Genomic DNA, 14,930 nt, shown 5'->3' on the forward strand with positions numbered 1-14,930 from the left:
ATGTGATCTACTGGTGATCTAGTGCAGTGGTTTTTAACTGGTTTGACTTCAAGACTCAATATAATACCTGAATTACAAGCCGCAACCCGAATCAATAAAAAAATGCCACTTCTAAAATGTATTCATGATTTTAGAAAAATAAAACAAAAGTGTCAGCACGCATTTGCAGGGCATACTTGCAATACAGTGTTAAGAAGTATAACCCTCAGTTATTATATTTAGGATCATTTTTGCCAAGTCAAAGGCTCGCCCTGAAAACGGCTCGGCGATCCACCAGTTGAGTAACACTGGTATAGTGGTTAGGATACATCAATCTTACTCCCGAAACCCGGGTTCGATTCCCAATACATCCAAAGTCTTGCAATTGTGTTTAGCGATATATTTTGAGTGATCAAACATTGCTCAGATAAGGTAATATGCTACTAAAAATGCGTGTTATTCACAAATAAATCAATACTTTGTGAGTATTATTTTTGGCGTACTTCCTTGTGGTATTAGGGATTTTTTTTTTTTAATTGCATAGGATGCCAGTTTGTTATAGTGACTATAATTAGGCACTGTTGTTCATTTTTTGTGACTATTATGAATTATATATATTACTATAACTTTCGAACAATCATGTTGCTGTTCTTTGATCCCCGCACCATTTAGGGCAGATCTGCTTTTGTAACCCTGAAGATTTAATAAATAGTATGTGAACGGGGAAGTTTTTAAAAAAGTTGGAATTTATTATCAAACGTTTCTCCTCTCCTGCCTTCTGTCCTTATTTTGAGTGTCTAATACGTTTCAAAATGACCAATTAACAATCACTCAGCATTGAGATAACTACCAAACACAGCTCACCTACTTTCTTTCTTTGTGATTTTCTCTTCGCTTGACAGTATTTTCAAAATGCCTTCCTGATGAGAAGGAGTTAGGCAGAAGCACCTAGATTTTAAAATAAAAATGGTGGCATCTAGACTTTTTGCGGCCCATAGAACATGATACTGTTAGGAAATCCCTTGGGTTGACTTCCACTTTAGGAATTATTGTTGGAAAAGTAGGAAAGCAATATTTAAATCAAAACTTTTTAATGTGGCAGATTGTTTTTCACAGATTTTTTTTTTAATCGTACCATATTTTTGCCTTCTTGAAAAAAGTATATTTTGTTTAATTGTGGTTTTACCATTTTTGCGGTAAAATCGGAACAATTTTTGGGAAGAGCTGTCTCACTATTGAGGAGCCACAAATAAATATTGGACACATTTATAGAGATAAAACGAAAGGCAAATCAACTATAAATATGCTTTTTTGGCATTAGATGTCCAGAAATGTTAACTATAATTTGAATTACCCAATCAAATGTAGCATGCACTGCACGTTTCATCTCTTCCAACTTGCACAGGTTTGCTAAAGCCCAGAATTTTTTTTTTGAAAATTTGACATTTCAGCATAGTTCCCAAGTGGACGAGAGAGGGACGAGAGCAGAGTGCACCTCCCTCAGTCCCGTGAGAGTGCACTTTATCCCAGAATCCCAAGGATCTCATAGAAAAAAGGATAAATGTCACTGAACACAGAGCCAAGATTTTTTTTTAAATTACCATTTGGGGTCGCAATCTGTTTAACTTCAACTTTAAATCTGTCATCAATAACTGGTTTATCTATGCCATGGATGTGAAATTCAGTTTGGCTCTGGGGCCTGATCCACACTTTCTGTTCTCAGGCGGGCTGGATTGTCAAATCACATTTTGAGCATTTTGTTTTTCAGTATTTTGCTTTATCCTTCATATTACATTAGTATTAAATTATTATAATCACGGATAAAAAGGGATCTCTTTCAAAAACAACACCTTTATTCAAAAACAATTGGGAAACTATTGTCTTAGTTGAGGAATTGCAGTTTTACACCTCCATCAACTCAGCAATCTAAACAAACTCAGCACTCCCCTCTAGCGGCCAGAGAGAGCACTTGCTTTTCTTTTATTTAAAAAAAGCATACATTTTGATAGAGCGGCACGGTGGTTGGGTGCAGAGGTTCAGCGTTCTAGTCTAGCTACTGCAACTTCCCCTTGTGGAGTTTGCATGTTCTCCCCCATGCGTTTCCTCCCACAGTCCATGCATGTCAGGGTAATTGGCTGGTTCAAATTGTCCCTAAGTGTGAATGAGTGAGTGAGTTGTCTGTCTCTGAGTGTCTCTGCGACTGGCTGGACACCAGTTCAGGGTGTCCCCTGCCCATTGCCCAGAGATAGCTGGGATGGGCCATCACTCCCGCGATCCTACTGAGGACAAACGGTGCAGATAATGGATGGAAGGGTGGAAGCTTTGATAGAAAAGACCTGAAGACTTGTTTCTTTTTTTGACATATTCAGAAATGTATGGTTGGTTGGATTAGTCATCCAACAGGCTGTATCGGGCTGTGGGCCGTATGTTTGACACCACTGATCTATGCTGTCGGCAAGAAACATGTCATGGGTCCAGCCCGACAGCCTTTAAAATCTGGGAAAATGTTAAAAATGTAAGGATAATATAATAGTCCTAATGTCCCTTTGTTTATCCCTCCATAAAAAAATGTTTCTTTTTTTCATGAAATATCGATGTGTACTGCACTCAAGGCCAACATTCAGATAGCTGGCGACATTTTTCCTATACTGGCATAGAAAACCTTCTGTTCAAAGTTCTCAAAATAATGGAAAGCATAATGGGTAGTGGAAATCAGGTATGAGAGCATCAAGAGAACAAAGAGAACATACATTTCCCTAAAACCTCTAATGCGTGGACACATTCTTTGCTCTGCTACATTTTTCTGCACTTACAGCAGCGACGAAAGAAAAGTCCCGTCAGATCATTTTTATGTTGCACAACAAAGCAGACGACTCCCAGATTTTTCTTGCCTCCCTTTTCTATTTCGAGACGCTCTAAAATGGGCCGCCTAATGTAGTTGATGATGCATACTAAATCCTGAGTGCATGTGAGGTTAGGCAACGTGGGCATCGGGCTGACAGCTTTTTCAATAATTCATCCGTAATACACACCACCGGGCCATAAGCCGGCCTTAAAACACGTGGCTTGGTGTCAGGGAAATGTAGACATACTCGTGTAGAGTGCGTATTTTGTTTGCATTGATGAGCATTTACAACGCAATGTTAACGTTTGAGTGTTGCACATTGACAGTTGTGTCATTTTTAGGTGAAAAATACACGGAAAGTGCAAATATGAATTTGCTTGAGGCATTTTGCTGTCCACAGGTTGCTTAGGAGTTGCGCTTTTGGAGTTGCGTATTGAAAGTAACACGTCACGATGTTACGCAATGACTTTTCTCGGGTGATGAGTACTTTAAAACTTTATTAATAGCTGTTGTTACAACAGTCAGGTTACTGTGCTTATTTTCAAAAGCAGATCACGGATTACTATGTTTTTTTTGTTCTTTAACCGTTATATTCTTAACTCTCGAAGTAGCATACGACCCTCAACACAACACTGATCACAACAGCTTAACGGGTTGGGCGCGTTTATATGTACATACAAAATCCAACTACATACAGTTACAGTTTCGCTGTCTCAAGAACAAAGTACTAGGGGGATTCATTTCTCCCTATTGATGTTCTGATATTCTCTCTAACATATATACTTAGCAGTGGCTCAGGAGGTAGAGCGCTCGTTTTGGGATCAAGAGATTGCAGTTCGAATCCCGGCTCCTCCTTGTTACATGTCGAAGTGTCCTCGGGTAAGACACTGAACCCCTAATACTCCCAATATGCAGGTTAGCGCCTTACATGGCTGCACGGCCGCTATTGGGAAATGTGAAGCACACTGTAAAGCGCTTTGGGAAGTCTTGACTTGAAAAGCGCTATATAAATGCAGATTATTTCATTTCATTTCATTTCATTTCATCTACATCTATTAAATGAATTACTGAAATCATATGAATTATGTGCGCATATTTAGTTGTATCATCAGTATTAAATGGTAGGCAGCGTGTGAGAAGCGGGTGTGGCTTACACAGGAGGAATAGAATAGAATAGAATAGAGTATGCCTTTATTGTCATTGTTGCAACATGGGATATGCTGTGACAACGAAATTGGACGACTCCAGTTCCACATTTACAGTGAGGATAAGAAAACAAAGAGATAATGGAACAAAGAACTAACTGTCTTTGTTGTAAGTAGGCTTTGTTTTCCTCCGGGGGGGGGGGGGGGGGGGTTGTTGAGGGACAAACAGAGTTGCTAGATACAACCAAAATGTTTGATGTTTGATCTTACATTACACATAGTCCAGTGTTTTTTCCGAATTGCTCAGTCCACAATTGAATGGATTTGGGAGTACAGTCCATAAACATGCCCGATTAAAGTCGCCGTCGACGATAAAGCTCCGTTGGGGTGTGCGAGCTGCTGTTTATTGATAGCAGCGGGCAGGATATTTAGCGCTATGCTAACGTTAGCATCCGGTGAAACGGTTAGCGGGGTAAAGTAAACAGCAAACACAAAGACCACAGTTAACACTCCCGGTGCATAGAAGGGTCTGCACGATACTGCTAGAAACTCCATATCGAGTGAGCAGTGTGTGTCAATGGTTCGGCTGTTATTGTAGCGCGTAGTCTCCAACCCCTGTTTTTACCGGAACGAAGAAACGAAAAAAATGGGACAGACTTAAGCAAGTAATAAAGGTAAAAGAGTGCTGAATGTTTTTCCAATACAACATGCCTGGAGAAATATCTTGGACAAAACCCAGAAATGGAGAAGGAAATTTTTGAGTGGTTTGATAGATATGGAGTGTCTCTACTAAGTCTACTTTACTAAGACTGCACAAGCCAAGGAATGCAGTTCACTTAATCCATGGGCTGATGTACACATTTTCTTATATTAAATGGCTATTAAAAATTATTTTTACTTTCAGAGTAACACGCTTCTTTTGGGTGTCAGTAATCTGGGGATAACACAATTACTTTTTAAATGAAGTAACTAGTAACTAATAACTGTTTTTCAGTAAAGCGCCCAACATTGTTCCTTAGAAAAATTACTATCTGAATTGATGAATAAAATAAACTGCTCCATAATATTGGCATGTACTGTATATTGACCGATTTGCAACATACCTCTTGCGTCCGTCCAGGAAATATAGAAACCAAAATAAAATTATGAACTGTTTACATTACCGTAATTATTGTCCAATCATTTTGCTGTTTGCTTTAAGGCATATCTACTTTTGTAACCAATGGGATTTAATAATAAATGTGAGCAGAGGAGGGGTTTTTTTTGAAGCCCATCGATAAAATTTGGAAGGGAATATTGGATCCTTTGAATGAACATATTTAAGTAAGCATCTTCATTTTTGATTATTATTGTCACATGCTCTAACCTTCCCCATGTTTTTCTTCAAGTTGAATTTGATTTGTTTTTTTAAACAAAGTGGATGTGCCATTCCAAAAGATTTCTGTTGTTGATTTACTCCTCCAGTAAATTGAAGTCTAGTATGTATTTTATAAAAGTCTAGTTCGATATATTATGGTTAAATTTAGAGTTCTTGTTTCTATGTAAACGACCTTTCTATTTATACTTAATTCACAGAGACATGACACCATATTTTTTTGATGAAATAATCAATTAATTCACATTAATAGCACATAGCTGTTAATTTCATCAAATTTCTCTCCAAATCAATGATTGCAATTTCCATTATTAAGCATAATCAATCTTACAAACAGAAAGCAGCACCTATTCACAACATGGGATATGCTGTGACAACGAAATTGGACGACTCCAGTTCCACATTTACAGTGAGGATAAGAAAACAAAGAGATAATGGAACAAAGAACTAACTGTCTTTGTTGTAAGTAGGCTTTGTTTTCCTCCGGACAGACTATGTAGAATAAAAACAAAGATAATGAAATTTTTGCTTTACCAAATATACAACACAACCAATTATTTTCACATATTTGTTTTTTGGCCACTTGCAGTAGATTTAATGTTGCTCATTATACGTAGCAGTGCCACAGTACGTGCGAAAAAATAATTGCTTGATCGAGGATAACATTTGCTAGCGTACTGCAACATTATGAGCAGTCCTCAATGATGCTGTTGTCTGCTACCAGTGACTGTGACGATCCAGATTAGAGCAGAAATATGCAAGATGAGATCGGTCTAACAAAAAACGATGAAGAAAATCAATTTTTTACCCTCAAAACATCGTTATATGGCATACAGAATTTGAAGTATCAGAAAAACATATACAATCTAGGGAGAATGTAGATGTTGGGAGGTATGGCATCACTGCATTAGAGCTGCAACCAACAATCAATAATTTGGTTGATTACTGTTTTGTTCAATCAATGAATCGGATTTTTGGATAAACATATTTTTAATTAAAATTTGGGAGTTTTGGACGGATAGAAAAATCCAAATGTTTGTGAAATAGCTTGAAGATAAACAAAAATAAATATCTCATCTCATTAGCCGTACCGCTTATCCTCAGTAGGGTCGCGGGGGTGCTGGAGCCCATCCCAGCAATCATCAGGCAGTGGGCAGGGGACACCCTGAACTGGCTGCCAGTCAATCGCAGGGCACACAGGGACAGACAACTCATTCGCTCATTCACAGCTAGGGACAATTTGGACCGGCCAATTCACCTGAAATGCATGTTTTTGGAACGTGGAAGGAAACCGGAGTGCCCGGAGGAAACCCACGTAAGCACGGGGAGAACATACAAACTCCGGAGCTGGATTTGAACCCACGCAGGAGGTTCCCAAGACATGAACTGTGCCGCACAAGCGCTAACCACTGCGCCGCCGTGCTGCCCCAAAAAATAAATATAAATGTATGCTATATACCTGTAAATATGTGAGACATTTTTTCAAATAAAAACTGTAGCGAATTCCCTCGGTCAGACCAAAGTGCTACTACAAGCATGTACCCTTAATGTCACAACAAAACTCAATGCACTCTTATTTGCTTTAAATTCACGTGTTAATTTGCGCATAAATCACGTGACACAACAAATCGATGATGTTTAATGATCGATTTGATCGATTCGTTGTTGCAACCCTACACTGCATTTTCACCTTTTGTTATTCAGGACAATTGAAATTCTTCCAGTATCCCAGAGCAGATTGTACTTGACGATAAGAGAGTGATACATCGAGAACCATTATGGTATCACACCGGCGAGATAGTAAACACATGAGCAAATATGGATGCATTATTGAGTGTCTGCTGTGATAAAGCGGTCAAGCAATGTGGAGCATACAGATTCCATGGATGGCATAATAAAAGGTCATAACCTTGAGAAAAACACCATGCATCCCATGTTTTATCATGCATCCTTATAATACAGTTGCCTCCTGCAAAAGAAAATAAGAGAGCCGCATTTCTGTAATGCTTTATATAAATCGTCGAAATTACTGACCACTCAGCACTGCTGCATTAAATGATCTTGCATTCTTCTCCTCCAGTCTAATTTTAACTCAGACAGCAGCTTGATGAGGTGCAGCAGATGAGCTATTCCCACAACATCTATATTGATTTAGGCTTAACACTCTAGGCGGGCTGATAGCTCAAGCGCATGCGACAGGAACGTGATCTGATACTCGGAAAACTGACCACTGGCCATGGCTTTGCAATACAGACTTCATCGTTTTTTGAACTTGGAAAAAATGCAATTTGTATTTTGAAAAGAATGACTTCCAGCATGACAATTCTTAAACTTAAAAGATTACTTGTACGAATATTGGCAATTTTCTCCAACCATGAGGCTCTTTAAATCCACCCGGGGGAGTAAAAGCCCACATTAAACCACACCCCTACATTGCATATTACCGTATTTTTATTACAGTGTGTATTTTATGTAGCACTATATAAATACTCTATATCAACACGTGACATTGTGTATTTATGTATTATGTCTGTCCCTGTGTGCCCTGCGATTGGCTGGCAACCAGTTCAGGGTGTCCCCTGCCCACTCCCCGATGATTGCTGGCATGGGTTCCAGCACCCCCGCGACCCTACTGAGGATAAGCGGTGCAGATGATGAGATGAGATGATAGTTCATGTATTTTTGATTAGTATTTAAAGTTTGTTTGTTTTTTACTGATTGAAATTTTCCTTTTGTACCACTAGGAGGCACTCAATATTACTCATATTCCATTAATAAAATATAATCACAAATCTCTGATTTATGCACGAAAACAAGCAATCCATTTCAGGCTCCACTCCTGCTTTTCTATTTGCTAGCATCTGGAAGGAGTGTGCAGAGACTGTGCTTCTTGAAAGAAAAATATCCCAAAAATGTATAGGACCAGTATTAAAATCTGGGTTTATAATCTCATCTCATCTCATTAGCTGCACCGCTTATCCTCAGTAGGGCCACGGGGGTGCTGGAGCCCATCCCAGCAATCATCGGGCAGTGGGCAGGGGACACCCTGAACTGGTTGCCAGCCAATCGCAGGGCAGACGGGGACAGACAACTCACTTGCTCATTCACACCTAGGGACAATTTGGACCGGCCAATTCACCTGAAATGCAAGTTTTTGGAATGTGGGAGGAAACCGGAGTGCCCGGAGGAAACCCACGCAAGCAAGGGGAGAACATACAAACTCCGCACAGGAAGTCTGGCTGGATTTGAACCTACGCGGGAGGTTCCCATGACTTGAACTGTGCCGTACATGCGCTAACCACTGCGCCGCCGTGCTGCCCCTGGGTTTATTATGTTAATCAAAATTAAAAGAACAGAAACGACCTAAATATTCCTCATTTTGCCCGATTTGGATTTGAGAAAAAAATAGTACAAACGACAATGAGTATACAAATTCCAAAAAACAAAGGATGAGATCATATTAGTGTCGTACAATACTCTGAGCTGCAATGTAGGTATCGTATTGAAAGTGAAGTTATATCATTACTGTTCTTTAGCGATATTTGAAGATAAATACAGATTTTACAAGCTCTACATTGTGAAATGAGAAGCGGATTACATTACCACTACAATAAGGAATTATTTTACTGTAAATATTTTTGAGTACTATATTCTAATTTAATTGCACCGTAACTGTATGTTCCAGCTGACAGTCATCCAGTACTGCACTATTTTTGGTTGTTTCTGTTAAATAAAAAGGGTGCATATTATACGTTTAGGCAGCACGGCGGCGCAGTGGTTAGCGCATGTGCGGCACAGTTCATGTCCTGGGAACCTCCTGCAAGGGTTCAAATCCAGCTCCAGACTTCCTGTGCGGAGTTTGTATGTTCTCCCCGTGCTTGAGTGGGTTTCCTCCGGGCACTCCGGTTTTCTCCCACATTCCAAAAACATGCGTGTCAGATTTATTGGCTAGTTCAAATTCTCCCTAGGTGTGAATGAGCGAGTGAGTTGTCTGTCCCCGTGTGCCCTGCGATTGCTGGCTACCAGTTCAGGGTGTCCCCTGCCAACTGCCTGATGATTGCTGGGATGGGCTCCAGCACCCCCGCGACCCTACTGAGGATAAGCGGTGTAGCTAATGAGACGAGATTATACATTTATTTTGTTTTAATTGGAAAGGACAATGGTGTAGATGCCAGTTCCTTCCTTCCATTTTGACCATTACACCTTACTGTTGTTTGTTGTTGTGACTATAATGCACATCATTATACATCATTGTTGCTATTAGCCAATCATCTTGCTGTTTTTTTTTCCACCCTGCCTACTAGGGCGGATCTGGTTTCTTAACCTAGGATGTTTAATACAAAGAAAGGACTCACGGAAAGGCTTTCCGAACAGGTTGTAATTTGTTATCTGAGGTTTGAGTATTCTCCTGTTCTCCTTGCAAGTTTAAAATCCATTGATTTCTTCTCTCCTTATTTTTGAGTGTCTACTAAACTATGAACTGATCACTTTCCTTAAATCTATGAAAATATCAACGGAATACTTTATGGTCTACAACAGGGGTCGGGAACCTTTTTGACTCAAAGAGCCATAAAAGCAAAAAATATTAATTTTATTTTGGGAAAGAGCCACACCATATATTATGAGACAAATTTACTAAATTGCTAAACCCGCGCCCCAGACAAAAGCTTAGTCTTCAGCACATTTATTTTTGATGATTTGATAAAAATTATGAAAAGAGAATAATGCCAGAGCCCCTGTCCCAAATTCAACAAACACCCCACTTTAAACTTGTCTCTTTCTTGCAATTACTCAAGATCGGTTAAACTCCTTTTGACCCTTTTTTTCATACATATTGGTTTCAAAACCAGATGCAAGCATTTATTTTGTAAAAACGTCACAACATTCTGAGAATAGGGAGCCTTATGTGCTTACCTTTGGCGAGAGATGGGAGGGAATGCTTGTACTTTTTGCATAGCTCCACCCATCCCTCCCACTCACCCAATCAAATGACTAAGTTCTCTTCCGGTGTTTTGGCGTATTTACAGTTCTGTGGATTCATCATAAAGTATCTGAACACTGAACACAGATTATATAGTGAACTTTTAAATAAAGGTTTCTTTAGCGTTGTACAGCCAAAACGAGTTTTTTTCCCCCTTTTTTTGTGTGACACCTTGACTGTAAATTGTAGTGAAAAACGTGCCTTATATATACTGCGTAGTGTTTCCTTTACATTTGCTTTGGTTTGGCTTTACGTGTACCTGAACAGCATAGACTTTCCCGGTTTTGAACAAGATGGAGAAATTTTGCATGCAATCAAATTGGTCTCTGAGCCATAGGTACTCATAGAAAGAGCCATATATGGCTCGCGAGCCCTAGGTTCCCGACCCCTGGTCTACAAGATCAATCATGGCCTTACTGCTTAGCGTTTAAAATGTAGGCCTGATCTTGGCTACTTCATAAATTCAGGACATTTTCCAGTTGTAAATAATAAAATACATATGTATTTTGCAGGGGTTTCAATGTTCTTAATCCTTCCCTTCGCCATTTAAATGATAAGAAACATTATTGACATAATGCAAATAGGTTGGCATGCATCTCTTTTACTTGAGAAGAAGAGAAGAAAGCTTCATGACTTGAAACTTTGTGAGCTTGTCTTATTTGCAATCAGCTTCAAAGCGCCACTCCTTTATGGGCTACTTAATTTATATGGCACAGTTAAAACATCATTCTTAAAAAGTAAATAATTACGAGCATTGGTTGTCTTTAAATCAGAAGAACACAGAGAATGACAAAAGGGGCAAAGCAGTCCAAGCTATGCCACAATTTTGCATCTTTATTTATGGGAGTTTAGCGCATCGGCATTTAGCTTCAATTCCATTGTCCATGTTTACGAGCACCTGTAAAGAATGGCGGCCTGCCATCCGAATTAAACCCATTAGGCTACTTTTACAGACGCTGTGTTTAACCCGGCCACTTGACGCCAATCCCATAACTTTAAATCTTAGGGAACAGACTGGAAATTGTACAGCCTTACGACAGTCCCTTTCGCATTTCCCCACGGCCATTTCACATTTGTCGCAGCCCCGGATGATCTCGCATGTCAATGAAACAGCCACATGCATGATTACACACAGCAAAAGCAGCGAAACACAGAAATGCAAGGATCAAATCATTTACAACATTTAATCATCAATACGGGCTTTAACTACTACAGACAGTACCTGGTGGTGGTAACTGCCCTCTCGCCGATATGATGTCTGAACAGGAAAGAGTTTTTAAGGGAAAAAAATGTCAGAAAGTGATTAATATGAATCCGGGCAAGATGAACAGAAAATACAAAGGTTAAATTGAAGTATCATGTTATACTTACCGTAAATTACGGACTATAGGCCGCTACTTTTTTCCCAAAATGTTCAACCCTGCGGCTTATTCAGTGATGCGGCCAATTTATGTATTTTTTCTAACAGCCGCCAGCGGCGCTCGAGTACAAAAGGTAAGATTTAGACCGGTGGAATATATGCGAGTGTGTTGCCAGCGTGTTTTTGAATAAAGGAGCGTAGGACGACGTCTATATGATAAAGACTCTTTCCCATATTGGGGAAGACGACTTTAATGACGTCAGTTATAAGGAGGAAGCTGAGCACGGTTTACCATGATTTTTACAAGTACCGTATTCTTTTTAACAGACCCGTTTTCTTGTGTTGGGAGAGTGTTTCTAGTAGCGTTTTGCTACCCTTCACAGACACTGTTTGGGATGAAAGTTATAATATTATTATTAAAGCTTTGAAAACTCTCGGTGTACCGTCTTTCTTTGTAAATATGTGTAACCATGTATAATATGTATTTGCAACTGTATATTTTTGTAATGTATTTATTTTAGAGACGTATTCTGATATGTTTTCCACGGGCGAATCAAAAAGAAGGGGTGAATACAATGGGGGCTGATGGGAATTGGAGTAAAGGTGAGACGTGTTTGTAGACGCAGCGGACAATAGTGTATATATATTTTTCCCACCCTTACCTTTGGAAATATACAATTTTTTCCTTGGATTATTTTCAACAGGACCCGGACTCTGCAGGTCTGCGTCATATCTTAAGCACCAGTATCATTTTTTTGTTCAATTTGCCAGCTGTTGTTTTTGGACTGTGTACGTCATATTCAGTTACAAAGTCGGGTTTGGGTTAATTTCGTGATTTTGTTACATGTTTTAATGTGGGCTCATGCGGCTTATATACAGGTGCGGCTTGTGTAAGTACAAAAGCGGTTATCCTCTTAAAATGTGGTGGGTGCAGCTTATAATCAGGTGCGCTCTATAGTCCGGAATTTACGGTACTGTATGTCATGACTTGGACATGAGTGCTTATTGTCTGACAGCTAATAGACACACTTTTGACTTTACGGACCAAACTCTGACATTTTTAACAAAAGTATTACAAGGAAGTGTGAGGGATGCAGTAATTCTTCGAACTTTGTACTTGTTGGTTCAAGCAAGGAAGTTGGATGCCATCTTTTTTAATAATACGAGTAATAAACATGTTGTGGTCAGCAATGAGACCTTAAAGATCAAGAAACGCCTTCAGGTTTTTCATAACATGAAAAGAACTGTCTGGGTTAGCTCTTACATGCAGAGAATGCCCTTTAATATTATCACATTCAGATTTGAAAAACATACTCTAAACTAGGTTTTCCTTGTGGTCAAACTCTATTTTTATCTGATTTCCAAGGAATGTAGTCAAGTCATGTCAAGTCCTGTTTATTTGTACACCCCTTAATCACAAGGAGGCTCAAAGGGCTGCACAGACCTTATATTATTGCAAACCACATACTTTTATTACACCCTCCCCTGATCTAAAACCTACATGATGGCGAGGAAAAACTCAAAAACATGGGGAAAATGAAGACATCTTGAGAAGGGACCGCACATGAGTTCAGAGCAAAGGTTCCGGACCGGAACATAGGGCAAAATTAAATCTGAAAGATATGAGGGAGCAAGGCTATGCATGATTATACCAACAGAACCTTAAAATCAAATCTTAGGCTAACAGGGAGCCAATGCAGGTTAGCTAAAATCGGGGTCATGTAATCAAACTTTCCTTTCTTATTTTAAAGCATTACTGCAAAATCTTGTAGCAGCTGCAGGCTTTTGATTTTGGACTTCGGGAGACTGGAGAGTAGTGCATTACAGTAATTGAGACGGAAGATAACAAACGCATGAATTGAGTCACTCTGGGTGATATTACATTTGCCAATGTTCAGAGCAGTTTTTGAGAACAAGTCTTGACATTAAGATGGACCAATTACTAACATTTCAGTCTTTTAAGAGTTAAGGCCTAAGAAGTTGAGTGACTTCCATTCTTTTATGTTCGTGAGGCAGGCCTCCAAATTTCTACGGTTCAGTGTGCCAGATTCATCCATCAGAAGATATAGTTGAGTGTCATCTGCGTAGCAATGGAAACTGGTTGTATACTTGGGAATGATATCACCTGATGGAAGCATGTAAATGCTGAAAAGAAGGGGGCCAAGTTCTGAACCCTGCGGAACACCACAGGTCCCACTAAAGGTCTCAGATGTAATTTCACCATATTTAACACAGCACGTCCTATCTGAGAGGTAGGATCTGAACCATAAGAGGACAGTTCCTGAGAGACCAATCCATTTTTCCAACCGGTCTAGTAAGATTTTATGGTCCACAGTGTCAAAGGCAGCACTAAGGTCCAGCAGCAGCAAGAGTGATGAAGCGCCGGAGTCCATGTGCAGTAGAAGATCATTGGTTACCTTAATCAGGGTTGTCTCAGTAGAGTGGTTAGCCCTAAATCCTGATTGCATAGATTCAAAAAAACATTCAGATGCTGTGCCACAACTTTTTCAAGTACTTTAAAAAGAAACGGTAGATTTGACACAGGTATATAATTACATAAGCTTTCTGGATCAAGGTTGGGTCGTTTCAGTGTAGGTTTAATAAAAGCGGTCTTAAAAGCCGGTGGAACAACAACTGAGGAAAGTGACATATACAGTAAGTTATTACCATATAGGAATGATGCACATGTTGCGCAACACAGCTCAATGTTTAGCAATCTCTACTTGATTTTGTCCACACGTTTTCATTTTTTGCTTTCTATAGAGACTGTAATTACATAGACAGCAATCTGCCATAGTTTCAATAGAAAAAGAAAGAGAAAATAATTAACGAATGTAAGGTTGAAAAGAAGGAAATTTCTAGAGCTAGGTAGTCTACACAAGTATAGTGTTGAAAGTTAAACATGGAAATGGCATCTTTTTGGTTAAGGGCATCATTGTGTTGTGCTCTTAATACGATATTTCAGCTGACAGCACTGACCTTGACCACTGACGTTAACAAGGTACCTCAACGCTTACCCAATACCCAATTAAAATGTTAAATCAAATATTGCTTGCATTTAAATAACTAATGTTGATAACAAACAGTGATGTTAGAAATATAAATAATCCACTTTAGTAAGTTCAAATGCAGTGAATATCCTGATTAAGACAAAACATTTGCAGAAATTCTGGTTCTTTAAAGCCATGTCTGTTCACGGGTGCTTTGTACACATCCTTGATTTTTTTAGCTGCTTTTATTCTTCA

General features: G+C 39.3%; 1 protein-coding gene across 3 annotated transcripts in view; it reads right to left on the reverse strand.

The window, feature by feature from the left end:
- Window positions 1–14,930, reverse strand: part of kiaa1549la (KIAA1549-like a) — a 195,446-nt gene that overhangs the window by 62,358 nt on the left and 118,158 nt on the right. For 2 of the 3 annotated variants that reach the window (XM_088339767.1, XM_088339766.1), the window contains exon 12: window positions 11,548–11,583. The exons of the other annotated variant lie outside the window; for it this stretch is intronic. In XM_088339767.1, coding sequence (XP_088195893.1) covers window positions 11,548–11,583 — 36 coding nt within the window. The remainder of the gene's footprint in view (window positions 1–11,547; window positions 11,584–14,930) is intronic. 3 annotated transcript variants of the gene reach the window in all.

This window comes from Urocampus carinirostris, chromosome 7, assembly GCF_059441175.1.
Source record: "Urocampus carinirostris isolate Australia breed hairy pipefish chromosome 7, RoL_Ucar_1.0, whole genome shotgun sequence".
Lineage (NCBI taxonomy): Eukaryota > Metazoa > Chordata > Actinopteri > Syngnathiformes > Syngnathidae > Urocampus > Urocampus carinirostris.